The sequence below is a fragment of the Gymnodraco acuticeps genome, unplaced genomic scaffold, assembly GCF_902827175.1.
Source record: "Gymnodraco acuticeps unplaced genomic scaffold, fGymAcu1.1, whole genome shotgun sequence".
In the NCBI taxonomy this organism is placed as follows: domain Eukaryota; kingdom Metazoa; phylum Chordata; class Actinopteri; order Perciformes; family Bathydraconidae; genus Gymnodraco; species Gymnodraco acuticeps.
The window spans coordinates 32,982-49,655 of record NW_022990548.1 but is presented as its reverse complement, the minus strand read 5'-3'; the positions used below and the strand labels follow the sequence as shown (position 1 = coordinate 49,655).

At 41.6% G+C, this 16,674-nt stretch overlaps 1 protein-coding gene across 3 annotated transcripts in view; it reads right to left on the bottom strand.

Moving 5' to 3' along the window:
- The window catches only part of LOC117553432 (serine/threonine-protein kinase MARK1-like), a 39,632-nt gene extending 23,944 nt beyond the window's left edge, over positions 1-15,688 (bottom strand). For 2 of the 3 annotated variants that reach the window (XM_034227350.1, XM_034227347.1), the window contains exon 1: positions 15,269-15,688. In XM_034227350.1, the coding sequence (XP_034083241.1) occupies positions 15,269-15,322 (54 nt within the window). In that variant the 5' untranslated portion in view covers positions 15,323-15,688. The remainder of the gene's footprint in view (positions 1-15,268) is intronic. The other variant, XM_034227349.1, reaches the window with a different exon arrangement.
- Positions 15,689-16,674: the final 986 nt, after the last annotated feature.

Sequence of the window (16,674 nt, the reverse complement as noted above, 5' to 3'; positions counted from 1 at the left end):
CAGACGTAATAGTACTGTACTGCATCACATTATTTTCGAATCAATAATTTTTCAAATTATGATTTTTTTTTAAATCTTTTTTTTTTTATAACAATTGTTACTCCTAGTCTCTCGCGCCCCCCCTGGCATGCCTCTGCGCCCCAGAGGCATGCAATTACTAAAATCAGCCTACTATCACCTAAAGAATATATCTAGGATTAAAAGACTAATGTCACAGCAGGATTTGGAAAGACTTGTCCATGCTTTTATCTTCAGTAGACTCGACTACTGCAATGGTGTCTTCACAGGTCTCACTAAAAAATCTATTAGAAAGCTGCAGCTGATTCAGAACGCCGCTGCTCGAGTCCTCACTAACACTAAGAAAGTGGATCACATCACTCCTGTTCTGAAGTCTTTACACTGGCTTCCTGTGTGTCAAAGAATAGATTTCTAAATACTGCTGCTGGTTTATAAAGCACTGAATGGTTTAGGCCCAAAATACATTTCTGACCTCCTGCTAAATTATGAACCATCCAGATCACTCAGGTCTTCAGGGACTGGTCAGCTTTCTGTCCCCAGAGTCAGAACTAAACATGGTAAAGCAGTGTTCAGTTATTATGCTCCAAATATCTGGAACAAACTCCCAGAAACCTGCAGGTCCGCTGCAACTCTGACTACTTTTAAATCCAGGCTGAAGACTTTTCTTTTTGTCGCTGCTTTTAATTGAACTATTCATATCTTAGACTGCACTGTAACTTTTATCCATGTACTTTTTCTTTTATTGTTTATTTATATCTTTTCTTTTTAATGACTGATTTTAAATGCCATTTTCTTAATGTCTTTCATTTTTTGTAAAGCACTTTGAATTGCCTTGTGTTGAAAGGTGCTATATAAATAAACTTGCCTTGCCTTGCCTTACTACGAGTCATTCACCCATTCATACAGAGCAGTGTAGCTTGCTCTAGGAACTAACATTCACACACACTCACACACCATTGGCCATCGGGAGCAACTCAAGGTTCAGTATCTTGCCCATCGACATGTTGACTGCACAGGCTGGGATCAAACTCATAACCTTCTGGTTAAAAGACGACCACAATCCGTATGTTTGTATGATATAGCCATTTACCACCTTGCAAAACAACTATATCAGCAAACCTTAACAGAGGTTGTGAAAAGAGAGACGTTGCTGAGTTTAGAAACCGTTCCTAAACACAAAAAACAACACATCTCTGACCCTTAGAAGCACAGGAGACCCCTTGACTTGTGTTAATTGGGTTAATATCAACTAACATGTCTTCTGGTTTAAATACCAGGTGTGAAACAGGATCCCTTGCCTACAGTGCCTTGCAAACCACAATCTGAGAAAGACAAACTTCTGGAAATGGCTGACAGAACAACCAAGTCTGCAGTCACTTTAAAGAAGTGTAGTGTGTTTATAGGTTTGTGTGCATGTAAATGGTCTGCAAAGGCTAAATTCCCAAATTTCCCTCCACACTCGCACTTCTATAGGATAGAGCTCCAACACATTGTATGTGATAGGCTAAGGGGCGGGATATCTCTAAGCCATTGACCAATCACAACAGAGCCGGCCAGCTAACCAATCAGGGCAGACTGGGCTCTGGTTTCAGACAGAGGGTGAAAAGAGGTGCTGCAGCACAGGCAGTGAGAGAAATAAAGAGCTTTTTGAACATTAGAGCATGGAGACATGTCACAGTAGAGACACTACATACTGATATGAACCTGAATATGTGCATGATATGTCTTTTAAAATGTAGTTGTACCTGTTACATGAAGACCAACCTGGTCAAAGTGACACTGATAGGAGAACATGTGTCTTTAGGGTTTCTCTGTGACCAAAGAGAACAAACAAAAACTGAACTAATAAGATTTGCTCAAAAGGAGAAGTTTGACAAGCTGCATATTAATTACTTTCTCTTTTGTTTGGTTGAAAAACGAAGCTACAGCTAGCAACCAGTTAGCATAGCTAACACAATAAAGGTAACACAATCCTCCTTCTATCACCTCCAAAGATCCCTCGTTAACATATTATATGTCATCTGCGCACAAACTGAAGTGTTAAAGCAGCAATTCATCATTTCCCAGAGTGTGTGAACCAAACCAGGGTCTGAGTGCAGGACGATGGGTGAACAGTAATATCTGCTGCAGGCCGGCGGCTGTCAGAGGAACTGGATCTGATGGAAACCAGTCGGACAGCGTCTGAACCAGCTGCAGGAGACACACACCTCTACTGCTACACACTGAGACACACATCTACTGCTACACACTGAGACACACACCTCTACTGCTACACACTGAGACACACACCTCTACTGCTACACACTGAGACACACATCTACTGAGACACACCTCTACTGCTACACACTGAGACACACATCTACTGCTACACACTGAGACACACACCTCTACTGCTACACACTGAGACACACACCTCTACTGCTACACACTGAGACACACATCTACTGCTACACACTGAGACACACAACCTCTACTGGTACACACTGAGACACCACACCCTTACTTGCTACACACTGAGACACACATCTACTGCTACACACTGAGACACACCTCTGCTGCTACACACTGAGACACACACATCTACACACTGAGACACACACATCTACACACTGAGACACACACCTCTAATGCTACACACTGAGACACACACCTCTACTGCTACACACACACCTCTACTGCTACACACTGAGACACACACATCTACTGCTACACACTGAGACACACACCTCTACTGCTACACACTGAGACACACACATCTACTGCTACACACTGAGACACACACATCTACTGCTACACACTGAGACACACACATCTACGCACTGAGACACACACATCTACGCACTGAGACACACACCTACTGCTACACACTGAGACACACACATCTACTGCTACACACTGAGACACACACATCTACTGCTACACACTGAGACACACACATCTACGCACTGAGACACACACATCTACTGCTACACACTGAGACACACACATATACTGCTACACACTGAGACACACACATCTACTGCTACACACTGAGACACACACCTACTGCTACACACTGAGACACACACATCTACTGCTACACACTGATACACACACCTCTGCTGCTACACACTGAGACACGCACATCTACTGCTACACACTGAGACACACACCTCTACTGCTACACACTGATACACACACATCTACTGCTACACACTGAGACACACACATCTACTGCTACACACTGAGACACACACCTCTGCTGCTACACACACCTCTACACACACATATACTGCTACACACTGAGACACACACATCTACTGCTACACACCTCTACACACACATATACTGCTACACACTGAGACACACACATCTACTGCTACACACTGAGACACACACCTCTACTGCTACACACTGAGAGACACACACCTCTACTGCTACACACTGAGAGACACACACCTCTACTGCTACACACACATCTACTGCTACACACTGAGACACACATCTACACACACCTCTACTGCTACACACTGAGACACACACATCTGCTGCTACACACTGAGACACACACATATACTGCTACACACTGAGACACACACCTCTACTGCTACACAGAGACACACACCTCTACTGCTACACACTGAGACACACACACATCTACTGCTACACACATCTACACACACCTCTACTGCTACACACTGAGACACACACATCTGCTGCTACACACTGAGACACACACATATACTGCTACACACTGAGACACACACCTCTACTGCTACACACTGAGGACACACACCTCTACTGCTACACACTGAGACCACACACCTCTACTGCTTACACACTGAGACACACACCTCTACTGCTACACACTGAGACACACACACATCTACTGCTACACACTGAGACCACACCACCTATTACTGCTACACACTGAGACACACACCTCTACTGCTTACACAAAGACACACACATATACTGCTACACACTGAGACACACCACCTCTACTGCTACATTACTGAGACACACACCTCTACTGCTACACACTGAGACACACACATCTACTGCTACACAGAGGACACACACCTCTACTGCTACACCACTGAGACACACACATCTGCTGCTACACACTGAGGACACACACCTCTACTGCTACACACTGAGACACACACCTCTACTGCTACACACTGAGACACACACATATTACACACCTCTACTGCTACACACTGAGACACACACCCCTATACTGCTACACACTGAGACACACACCTCTACTGCTACATACTGAGACACACACCTCTACTGCTACACAAAGACACACACATATACTGCTACACACTGAGACACACACCTCTACTGCTACACACTGAGACACACACCTATACTGCTACACCACTGAGACACACACCTCTACTGCTACATACTGAGACACACACCTCTACTGCTACACACTGAGACACACACCTCTTACTGCTACACACTGAGACACACCATCTACTGTTACACACAGGACACACACATATACTGCTACACACTGAGACACACACCTCTACTGCTACACACTGAGGACACACACCTATACTGCTACATACTGAGACACACACCTCTACTGCTACACACTGAGACACACACCTCTACTGCTACACACTGAGACACACACATCTACTGTTACACACAGACACACACCTCTACTGCTACACAGAGACACACACCTCTACTGCTACACACTGAGACACACACCTCTACTGCTACACACTGAGACACACACCTCTACTGCTACACACTGAGACACACACCTCTACTGCTACACACTGAGACACACACATATACTGCTACACACTGAGACACACACCTCTACTGCTACACAGAGACACACACCTCTACTGCTACATACTGAGACACACACCTCTACTGCTACACAGAGACACACACCTCTACTGCTACACACTGAGACACACACCTCTACTGCTACACACTGAGACACACACCTCTACTGCTACACAGAGACACACACCTCTAATGCTACACACTGAGACACACACATATACTGCTACACACTGAGACACACACCTCTACTGCTACACAGAGACACACACCTCTACTGCTACATACTGAGACACACACCTCTACTGCTACACTGAGACACACACGCTACACACTGAGACACACACATCTACTGCTACACAGAGACACACACCTCTACTGCTACACACTGAGACACACACCTCTAATGCTACATACTGAGACACACACATATACACACTGAGACACACACCTCTACTGCTACACACTGAGACACACACTTCTACTGCTACACACTGAGATACACACCTCTACTGCTACACACTGAGACACACACCTCTACTGCTACACACTGAGACACACACATATACACACTGAGACACACACCTCTACTGCTACACACTGAGACACACACCTCTAATGCTACACACTGAGACACACACATATACACACTGAGACACACACCTCTACTGCTACACACTGAGACACACACATATACACACTGAGACACACACCTCTACTGCTACACACTGAGACACACACCTCTACTGCTACACACTGAGACACACACATCTACTGCTACACACTGAGACACACACATCTACTGCTACACACTGAGACACACACTTCTACTGCTACACACTGAGACACACACCTCTACTGCTACACACTGAGACACACACATATACACACTGAGACACACACCTCTACTGCTACACACTGAGACACACACCTCTACTGCTACACACTGAGACACACACATCTACTGCTACACACTGAGACACACACCTCTACTGCTACACACTGAGACACACACCTCTACTGCTACACACTGAGACACACACATCTACTGCTACACACTAAGACACACACATCTACTGCGACACACTGAATGATTTGGTTTAGGGAAGATCTGGTGTTGACGTCAGAAAGCCATCTTACTCACAGGGTTAGTTAGCAGGCAGTGATGTAATGAGTACATTTACTCAAGGACTGTACTCAACTTTCAGGTACTAGTTTTTACTTCAATATTATTGTTGTATGCTACATTACAGTACACGCTTAAAGGTGGGGTAGGTAAGTTTGAGAAACCGGCTCGAGATACACTTTTTGTTATATTCCATGGAATGCTCTTAACATCCCGATAGCCATGAATATCTGAAGTGCTTTGACAAAAAATCCATAACAAAATGTCATCTGTGGAAGCTGTAGCGCTGTAAAAAGCACGACCAATCATCTGAGCCGGCCCGGCTAAAATAACTGGATGGCCTACCTGCCTGTCAGCCTTCCAGCTGGGCACAAACTTATCTCGTGCCCTCATTGGTCATGTGCACTTTCGTGTGTGTTAGAGGAGGGGCTCTGTAAGGAAGTAGCAGATTTCTTCTGGCTGTGTATTTTCAAATTCTAGCGATCTCGAGCTGGTTTCTCCAAAATTACCTACCCCACCTTTAACTGTACGGCCCTTCATTTGACATTCTATTTTTAGCTCATTTTATTCTATATTACCTGCAAAGGGGTTTTTCTAGAAGAATATAGTATGAGGGCAATTCTGTGGCGCTCATCTTGAATATAAGATATATCAATTATTGCATCACACCAATTCTGGCTTCCCTCCACTGGCTTCCTGTCCATTTTAGAGTTGATTTTAAGATGTTATTGTTTGTTTTTAAATAGGCTGGCCCCTCAGTACATCTCCGACCTCCTAAAGGTGTACACCCCCTCAAGGGCTTTGAGGTCGGCTGATCAGCTGCTGCTAGTAGTCCCTAAAACAAAACAAAAGACCAGGGGAGCGTTCTCAGCGGTAGCCCCCAGGCTCTGGAACGGCCTGCCCCCCCCCCCCTGTCAAATTGTCGCTCACCCTCCAAACTTTTAAGTCCCGCCTGAAGACCCACCTATTTTCCCTCGCTTTCGAGTCAGTCTGAGCTGTTTTATCGATTTTTATGCTTTTATTCTTTCACACACAGTGACGTCACGAGCTACCCAAAATGCAACGCGCGCCATATATATATATATAAATACGCCATTTTCCTGGAGGTGCAAATATCCTGGAGGTGCAAATATAAACAGCTAGCTAACGTATCCAGGCAGAGCGCACTAGGTTTTTTTTTCTGAATTAACGACCGAAGAAATCGCTGCATGTCTTCAGATTACATCTCTGGACTTGAGGGGTGTGCTCTAGGTCGTTACCAGCGTAAACTAGAGCTGTGTGGGTTGTCCGATTGCCCTTACAGACTGCCTGCAGATGTATGGAAAAACGACCCTCGAAAGTGGCCTTCGTCGATTTTGGCTGCATCTAGTCTAATTTCTGGAAACACCAGGAGTGGAGTGCACCAGCTGGGCGTAAAAAAGTAGGGCTTAACTCTAATGTCGGGCTTAGCTACGTCCGACGTAGTGATTCGAATTTACACCGAGTGCACCAAGCCTGACTAGTCTCGGACGTAGCTGCGCCTGGTCTTAAGATGCGCGTCCACGTGAATACACGCAAAACAGTAATTGTTGCCAAGCAACGCCATTTTACCATTTTTACAGACTCAGAGGACCGCAGAGAAAGAGGGAATTCCCACACCCACAGCGTCAGCGATGACTCAAGGGGAATCCCAAATGGCCACACCCCGAAAGAGGAAAGAGGGATTTGTCAGAGCTACAGCGGGAACTGACGGAGAAAGAAATCGTTCGTGTGGAGGTGGAGACCGTCACATTGAGAGCGGAACACGAAAAAATTGAGCTGGAGAAGGAGAAATTGAGACTATTCTTAATGCCCTTTCATTGTTAAACATGTAAACAAGACGCCCTGCCATCGTTAATATCCTTCTTGCCTGTTTTTCCGATTTACGCCTGCTCCATACTAGGCGTAAAAGTTACACCCGGGCGCAAACACATACAGGCTCAAGTCTAAGTGGTGCACTAGTCATAACTTTAGTTTGGTCTTAACCTTCGGTTCTACGTCGGACGTAGAGTTACGCCCAGCTTACGCCCAGCTGGTGCACTCCACCTCCAGGTGAATACCCCACTTGTCACAATAATATTATCATGCCATTGCATATATGTGGTATTTTAGAGTGACTAGATATTGATTAAGGCAATAGACTATGATATTCAGTACAGGAAGCTTAGCAACACCTAGACGGTGTTACGGCTAAACCCTCGGCCTGCTTGCACCTCGCGTAAAATGGCGGATACCGGAAAGTACGATGTCGCCCTCTGGCCCAATACCCGTATGTGTGTGTGAAATAATTGTCTGTCCATAGATTTTATGTACCTTGTATTAATTATTATGTGTGCCTTTTATCTTTTCTTATGTGTGCCTTTTATCTATTATTGTAATATTATATTTTATTATAATGTGTGAAGCACTTTGGTAAACCATGTTTTTATTATGTGCGATACAAATAAAGTGGAGTGGATTGAACATGACGCCCGTATACAAGATGGCGCCTAGGACGTAAACAACAACGCGATGTCGGTTCTACGTAAAAACAAAGCTCTCTATGCCGTCTGACGCTCTCTTTGACATGGTTTTCATATTTTTAATTTTGGTGATTATACAGTTTTTGGCGAACAGAAATATAGTTTTTTTTGGCATTCCTTCAAAATCTGCATTTTGGTATGAGGGCACAGACAAATGTCAAAACCCTTCTGCATATATTTAACTTCTCTTGCAACATTCCCTGCATTATTTGTTATGTTCATATATATATATATGTATGTTGCGTTGTTGGAGGAGCCTGTGATTAAGATGTCATTTCTTAAGGACACTGTATATGACAATAAAGCCTTTGAACAACTATAGCTCAAAGGAAACATGTTGTACTTTATTCTCCACAACATTTGTCTGACAGATTTAGTTACTTTTCAGTTTTCTTACACTTCCTTCTGGTAAAGAACAGACCATCAGTTTAAAACAGGAACTTGTTTTTATTTACGTATCAGTTTACAGAATGAGAAGTCTGCCTTTCATTTGTTGCTCTGTTGTTAATGAATGAAAGCAGAGACAGTTTGTTTTTTTGTAATTTTCAAAAGGGAAATACAAAAACAAGATAGATACTGTTATTAGAAAATATATTTGTCTTTCTTTTATTTGCCAAAGTGATCTAGAGAGTAAAGAGAAGGGAAGAGAGAAACGCCTCAGAGACATAAAGTGAAACCTAAACCTCCCAGTTCTTTTGCAGAAGTAAGAAATAGTACTCTAAATAAAACTTAGACGGATAGGTTGGGGCAGATGCATTTTCCATCTCAAAAATGTTAAGAACTACCAGACTTACAATATATCTCAAAATGAGAATGATTGTAGACATACCGTCATCATCTGCTATTGGGAACACCAATTCTATTAACCTTGATCATTTGTTTTCACAGAACACAGGAATTAACTTTCTTAAATGGGGCTCTATTATGCTCACTTTCAGGTTCATATTTGGATGTAGTGCCTCTACTGTGACTCTTTATTTTACTCATACTTTCTGTGCTGCAGCACCTCTTTTCACCCTCTGTCTGAAACCAGAGCCCAGTCTGCTCTGATTGGTTAGCTGGCTGGCACTGTTTACCTTCAAGTCCATTAACATACACATACACCTAATATGACCCACTACAGGAAAGGGAAAACCCCATAAAGAATAATAGGGCCTTTTAAAACTCTACATCACATGCAGGCAACAATGATGTTGCATTGTACTGTACTGATGTTGCTTGTTAATTGTGTTGTTTGCTGTTTACTGTTTGTCTGAAAAGGCTCCAAAAAGTGTAAAAGTCTTGTTTTTGTTTTTTAAAACCACACAGATCTAAAAAGCTTATTGTAAAAAAAAATCTTAAAATGAAAAAAAAAGTTTTCAAATTGACATCTTCTAGCTGTCATCCTGCTGAAGCATGGACACATGGTAGGTGAAACGGACCGTTAGCTTGGTTGAAATAAGTATTTCTCCAGGTTTGAAAATTCAGGGAAACATATTGATAACAACTCAACAAAATAAATAACATATCTCTAGTCGTTTTTAGGCCTTTTATATGGAAAATGTAAATATTATGCCTTAAAACAGACCCCTCAAGACTAAATGTTGCATTGGTTAGCCGCTGTGCTAACTAGGATAAGTCAAGAGGACACACAACAAACGCCACACACACAGGTCAGAGTTCAGACACTAGTTTGGACTCGTTAGCTGGATTTCAGTCCCTGTGTGGCTTCATGTGGAGGGGGGGGGGTTCTACTCCCACATTTGGGGAATCCCATAGTAAGCCTACCTGTTGCCATGGAGACAATGAAAGCCTCCAGCAGCTGATTTCACAGTGATTGATCTGTGAGGAGGATCTCTGTGTGTGTGTGTGTGTGTGTGTGTGTGTGGAGAAGAGCCTGAAACTCTCCGTGTGGTGGACCTGCACGTGACACACTGACCGGGGTCAAAGGTCACAACCACCAAGGAAGGGGAGAGGGGGCAGATTATCTTGAGTCATTTAAGCTAGGAAGTCAGGAAATCGGAGCTGAATGACATCGAAACCGAGTTGACCCCCTTTGACAGTACAAGTCTGAAAATGTTAGCTTTGTAGCACTACTAGCTAATGGCTAACGTAGCAGTAGGGTAAGACAAATGTATTTTACAACCCAGTATATGTAATATGATATCAAGGAAACTGTAACTGAAACTGTATCACAATACGGTACTTGATCTCTAAATAGTTTATAATAACAGGTGTGAATACATACAAGCCTGACTTCAGTCAACACAACATCACTTAAATGTTTTGACTTTTCCTGCAGGTTTTGCCCACTTTTCATTTAAAAACATGACAAAAACTGTGCAAATGTCTGGTTGTCATTTAACAAAACTTCTGCCTTGTCCTGATTTTAGAACTTCTATCCCCTCCTGCATCTTTGCCCATTAAGGTAACTTTGCGAGACAGCTAGATAAATGAGATTGTGACGGTGAGATCACGCGGGAATCACAAGATCACGCGAGAATAACCTACCACAGTAAAAACATTATACAAAAGAACCAGTGGACACATTTCAACCCTTGCACATTATATCCAGTCATAGCAGACAACCCTACTTCCAGGGCGTACCAGTTCAAATGTGTGACAACATTTCCCACTTCTCAATAGATCTTGAACGCACCACCGGTATAAGTGACTATAAAGCTGTCCTGTCCCACTTGAGGATTTTAAAAGTGACTTCTAGAAGTCTAAAAAACATCCCAGAGCTGCAGATATCACATCCTGCAGCAGTGTATTCTGGGAACAATCAATAGTAAACAGACAGTAGGAGCCAGCTGTAGCTACCGAGAGTCTGACTGAAGTGAAGGGGAACAGATCAGAGGAAACAAAGAAACAAAGACATGACCAGGCGGACAGCAGGACAATACTCTGTTATACTGTGAGTGATAAAGTAAAAGAAAGTCATATTTATAATGTTGTTATACTAAAAGCAGCAGCCGAAAACGTCTACTTCTGTTTCTACTGTTCAAATGATAACACAATGTTATTAGTTAGAAAATGTACCTGCAAAATTATTTTTCAAGATTAACACTTTCGTGATATGAAAGATTCTGACGTCTGAGACGAATAATATATGTTTGAATGTGTTTTTCATGTAGAAAGTCCTCTTTACAAACATTACAACCTAACATTCATAAATGACAGTTCAAACCTCATTGTTCTAACCATTGAATGGACTGCAAAGTGCTCAAAAACCCAAGAAACACTAAATGATAAAAGCAAAAATTCCATTGTGGATCAATAATGATCGAGGGTCGCTTTTCCACGACTGAAAAAAATTAAAATCCAACATGGTTTTCCCCTGCCATGCAACACTGTGTGGACATCGACTGAATGGAGCTATTCAGTTACTTTTCTATTAGGGCAACAACTATTTACAAAGTGTCAATAATACATTAGGCGCCTTAGTAATATCGTTTTTACTTTAGCTTTAATTGAAGGAACAAAGGAACCACCTTAATATTACAGCTTACTGACTGTTGGTGTAAATGCACAATAATCTGATGTATTTGTGTTGAACAAAACAAACTCACAAAGACCTCAGCTTGGTTTATAGGAAACTAAATGTTGAGAGTTTTTCAAATGCTTTAAAACCAAATGGATTTATCAAGAGATAGTGAGCTGATGAATCAATAAATAAAGCAGTATACTTATCTCACTCCTCCCCATTAATACTTACATACCAATAAATAATTCCTGAGATGGAGAAACATTAAGACAGAGTGATGAGGATGTGCACCAGGAGCCTGAGAACAGATCACTGCTAGCATTCCAGCATTAGCATGACAATAAGGAAGCTGCGTTTACCCAGAATTCCTTCAAGGTCCATCAGACCCGAAGACTCTGCTAACATAAGGGTTAAAAACATCACACAGTTCTCAGTGTTTGACAGATGACACGAGAGAGAAAACATAGAAGTAGAAGCTACTTCTGTCCACAACAACACAGCTAACAGCTTGTTCCATCATGTGTTTCCACCATAGACTGTATAATGTTTCCACATGGGCGTTATCCACAACATTAAAGTACAAACAGCCTCTTTAGTACACAATAGTGGCTGTAGAACTAAATAATCAAAGCTAATATATCTTCTATTTCACAGCAGCTGTTAGCATCCTGCTACATGACTCCACAATAAAACATGAAGCTGTATCAACTCAACTTATTGCACCTGAAACTAGTGGAAAAAGTACTATTGTTTCAGTAAAAGTAGAAATGCAAACCGTGTAGAAATACTGTTACAAGAAATCATTCTTATAACTTTTTAAATGTATGAACCAGACCAGAGGCTGCAGGCTGTGCTAGCCGTGTCTAGCTTAACACACCTGAATCTATAACTGCCAGGGGAAGAGTTGCATTGTGGGTAATGTAGAAGGAAGAATGTGTGGCATAAAAAAAGAAAATATCTTTGGTTCTGCAGCATCATCTTTGTTATTTTAAACTGAGTATCTTATCTTCTGGAGTACCACAAGCATTGTACCTTTGTTGCAAAAGCTAACCACAAACAATACAGAAGTATAATATTTACATATATCTTTATGTAGATAGAATAACGCTCTATCTTGCCTTGTCCCTTTTTCTTTCAACATAACTTTCTGGGGGGGGGGGGCTCTTAAGCTGATAACTACACTTTCTTCAAAGCTACCAGACTCCATTGACAAAACTGTACATTTGACCTCGCATGACAAAGGATTTGTGATTTAACGCTGCCTGTATTGTTTTTTTAATCGTGTGACTTTGGTGAATCCAAACTAACCATTAAAAAAACACCAAAGTCACACAAAAACACAACAAACGAACCAACTGGGAGAAAAAGTAAACCAGCAACTCCTGTGTTCTGCAAAGTCAAATGATTGTTTTTGTCAATGGATTCTGGTTGTTTTAAAAAAAAGTACATGCAGGAATCCTGAAGTCAAATGTAAAACCTTTTTTAAGACCCTTTCCATACATTTTAAGACCTCATCGCCACTTGGAGTTTTAACCGGTTACATTGACGACACACTTTACCTCACATTGACTATATACAGTATTGATTGTCCTTCCTCCTTATCTTCCAACCATTTGGACGCAGACTTGCATTTCCCCATAACGATGTTGTTCAACAACCGGCGTAAACGGGCCTTCGCGTGCTATCAAGCAGTGAGCGTGCGATGTCCTGTTCAGATGACGTCACATCCAACGGGATGCCATAAATAAACTACACAGAATCACACTACACACCTACGCAATGATTACATTCAGGCACACTGTAGAATACAACCTCTCTGGACCATTTATATACTTATTGAAAACAAGCTACAAAATGTAAAACCTTGGAAAATGTTGTTTAATTTTCGCTAAATTGATTTATCAACTTTACTTTTTAAGACCCCGCGGACACCCTGCTGTAGCATAAGGCTGTTTGGTGGCACAGTCAATAGGTGAACATGTACAAGATAAACTACACATAAATCGATAGTTGTAGGTTGCTACAATACATTTTGTCATCCTATATAATATAATAAAACATCCTTCTGTGCTGGTACTCCTATCTCCATGTTTCTCCAAACTGGGACGTGCCAATATTACACTTTAAGGATCCCATCTACTAAAGGTACAACAATAACTCTGGATAATTAACCCCAAAAAGTCCAAACTATCCCTTTAAGGAACTGTGTGGGTAGAGCACAACACATTCTAATGTAGTTTTGAGGCCACAGAGTTTCTCACAAATGGGTGTTGTTAATTTAAGTGCTCTGACCCGTTTGACATCCATCTCCAGTTACTGCTAAGACAAGAAACGTGTCACTGTGGTCAACATCAGCATGAAGATATTTAACAGTATGAGGTTGTCACACCCCTGCTACCAACATCCCTTTGAGCAAGGCACTCAAACTTGTATATATTTGACTTATTCCTGCATTTTACCTGTAAGTCATATGGAACATTTTCTGGATTTATTTTATATATATATATATATTCTATGTTGGACTGATAGTCAAAGTTTACTTTATTGGAGTCTGGGAAGATTATTATTGCCAACAACTATGCTTTAGCTATTGTGCATATAACAATAAAGCCTTCAAATCTTTATATTATTGATCTGCTGAAACACTGTGGATCAATCAGGATGATCCCAACAGGTGACCTCTGTTTAAACTGTCAAAAAATAATAACAACAAAATTGTAAAACCACCAATAATAGGCTGATAAATAAGACACTGCATGACTAATTTAAAACTCAATCAATAATCAAATTCCTTTAGAGCACAGCAATAGACTTTACATGTGTATAGTTCACTTATTCCTGCACCAGTATGTCATTTTTATTTGTCAATGTGCTTTATGTCTTGTATTATGTTGCATTGTTGGAGGAGCTTGGGACTTAAGTTGTTCATAGCCATCTACACTGTAGCTACTGTGTATATGACAATAAAGCTTTTGAATCTCGATGAGTAAAGACTGCATGAATAATTTAAAACTCAATCAATAATCAAATTCCTTTAGTCTCTAGAGCAAGGCACTAGACTTCACTTATTCCTGCATTCTACCTGCACCAGTGTGTCATTTTAAAAAGTGTTTTATTTGTTATGTTGTGGCACGACAATGTCCTATACTGTTGCATTGTTGGAGGAGCTTAGGACTTAGGTTTGTCATTGCCCTATCTACACCGTGGCTACTGTGCATATGACAATAAAGCCTTTGAATCTTGATATAAGTAAAGACACTGCATGAATGATTCAAAACTCCCATCAATAATCAATAATCAGGGTGGAAGCACACTTACCTGTTCGGTTTCTCTCTCGCTCACCGGGGTCAGAGGCATCCTGCTGCCGGACATCTTTGCTGCTTTCTGCTACTCTTCAGTCCGGTAGAAGCATCTCCTCCACCGGCTGCTCTACAGCATCTCTCCCCGGGAACCAGGCCACCTCAGCGGGGCTCAGCTGGGAGGCTCCGCCGGCCGGAGGGAGAGGGAGGCCGGGGCGGCGGCTACAGGAAGGCCCGCTGTTTGGGTTGGAGCTGGAGAAACACCCGCATGGAGACAAAGAGAAGGCGATAAAGACAGGAGGAAAGAAGAAGAAGAAGAGGAAGAAGAAGAAGAAAAAGAATGGAGAAGTGTAAAAAAGTATAAAAAGCTTCCTGCAGCTTCCAGAGGTTTTGTCGGCTCACACAGCAGCACTGCGGAGCTACAAAAAAAAACATGGACATATGACGTCAGAGCTCCTCCTTCCCGTCATCCTCATCCTCCTCATCGTCATCCTAAAAATATCCCAGTATCCTCAGCTGCTCCTATCGAGACTTTAAAGCACGCTCCCTTTGGAGGATATCAAACATGGACGTTTTTATATTTTATAACATTTATTTGTGTTTATGGCGAATCAGCTGAAACGGAACAAAGACTTCCTTTTTTGTAACATCGATATGGTCAGTAGATTTGTTTATTACAAAGTATTCTCATTTATTCTGTATATTTTATCATGTTCAGAATATAGGTATTGTTTTAGCAAGAATATGTATATTGTTTTTACATTTTAAATGTGTCGTGTTTATCTTCATTTTATCTGTATTTAACTCTATTTTTTTGTATTTAAGTAATTTTGTAATGCCTGTAGATTGACTGTCAAAATTATACTGTGACAAAATAATTTCCTAAATTGGGATAAATAAAGTATCTATCTATCTATATATCTGTCTGTCTGTCTGTCTGTCTGTCTGTCATGTTATGGAAATAATTATCTACACAGAAGTTTCCTCTACATGTCATACTGTGACAAAATAATTTCTTAAATTGGGATAAATAAAGTATCTATCTATCTATATATCTGTCTGTCTGTCTGTCTGTCTGTCTGTCTGTCTGTCTGTCTGTCTGTCTGTCTGTCTGTCTGTCTGTCTGTCTGTCTGCCTGCCTGTCCCTCTGTCTGCCTGTCTGTCTTTCTGTGTCTCTGTCTGTCTGTCTGTCTGTCTGCCTGCCTGTCTGTCTGTCTGTCTGTCTGTCTGTCTGTCTCTAATTTGACTTTTCCATAGAACCATTGAACAGTATTTTCTGACAATATATGTCTGTATTTTAATACAAGTAGCCCACAGATAACTCTTCTGTCATTTCTATTATTATTAAAGATGATGACAGAACGTTTTTGATATTACGAAAGTTTGGTTTGTATGTTGCTGCCATCTGGTGGTTTCTCTGCTCTG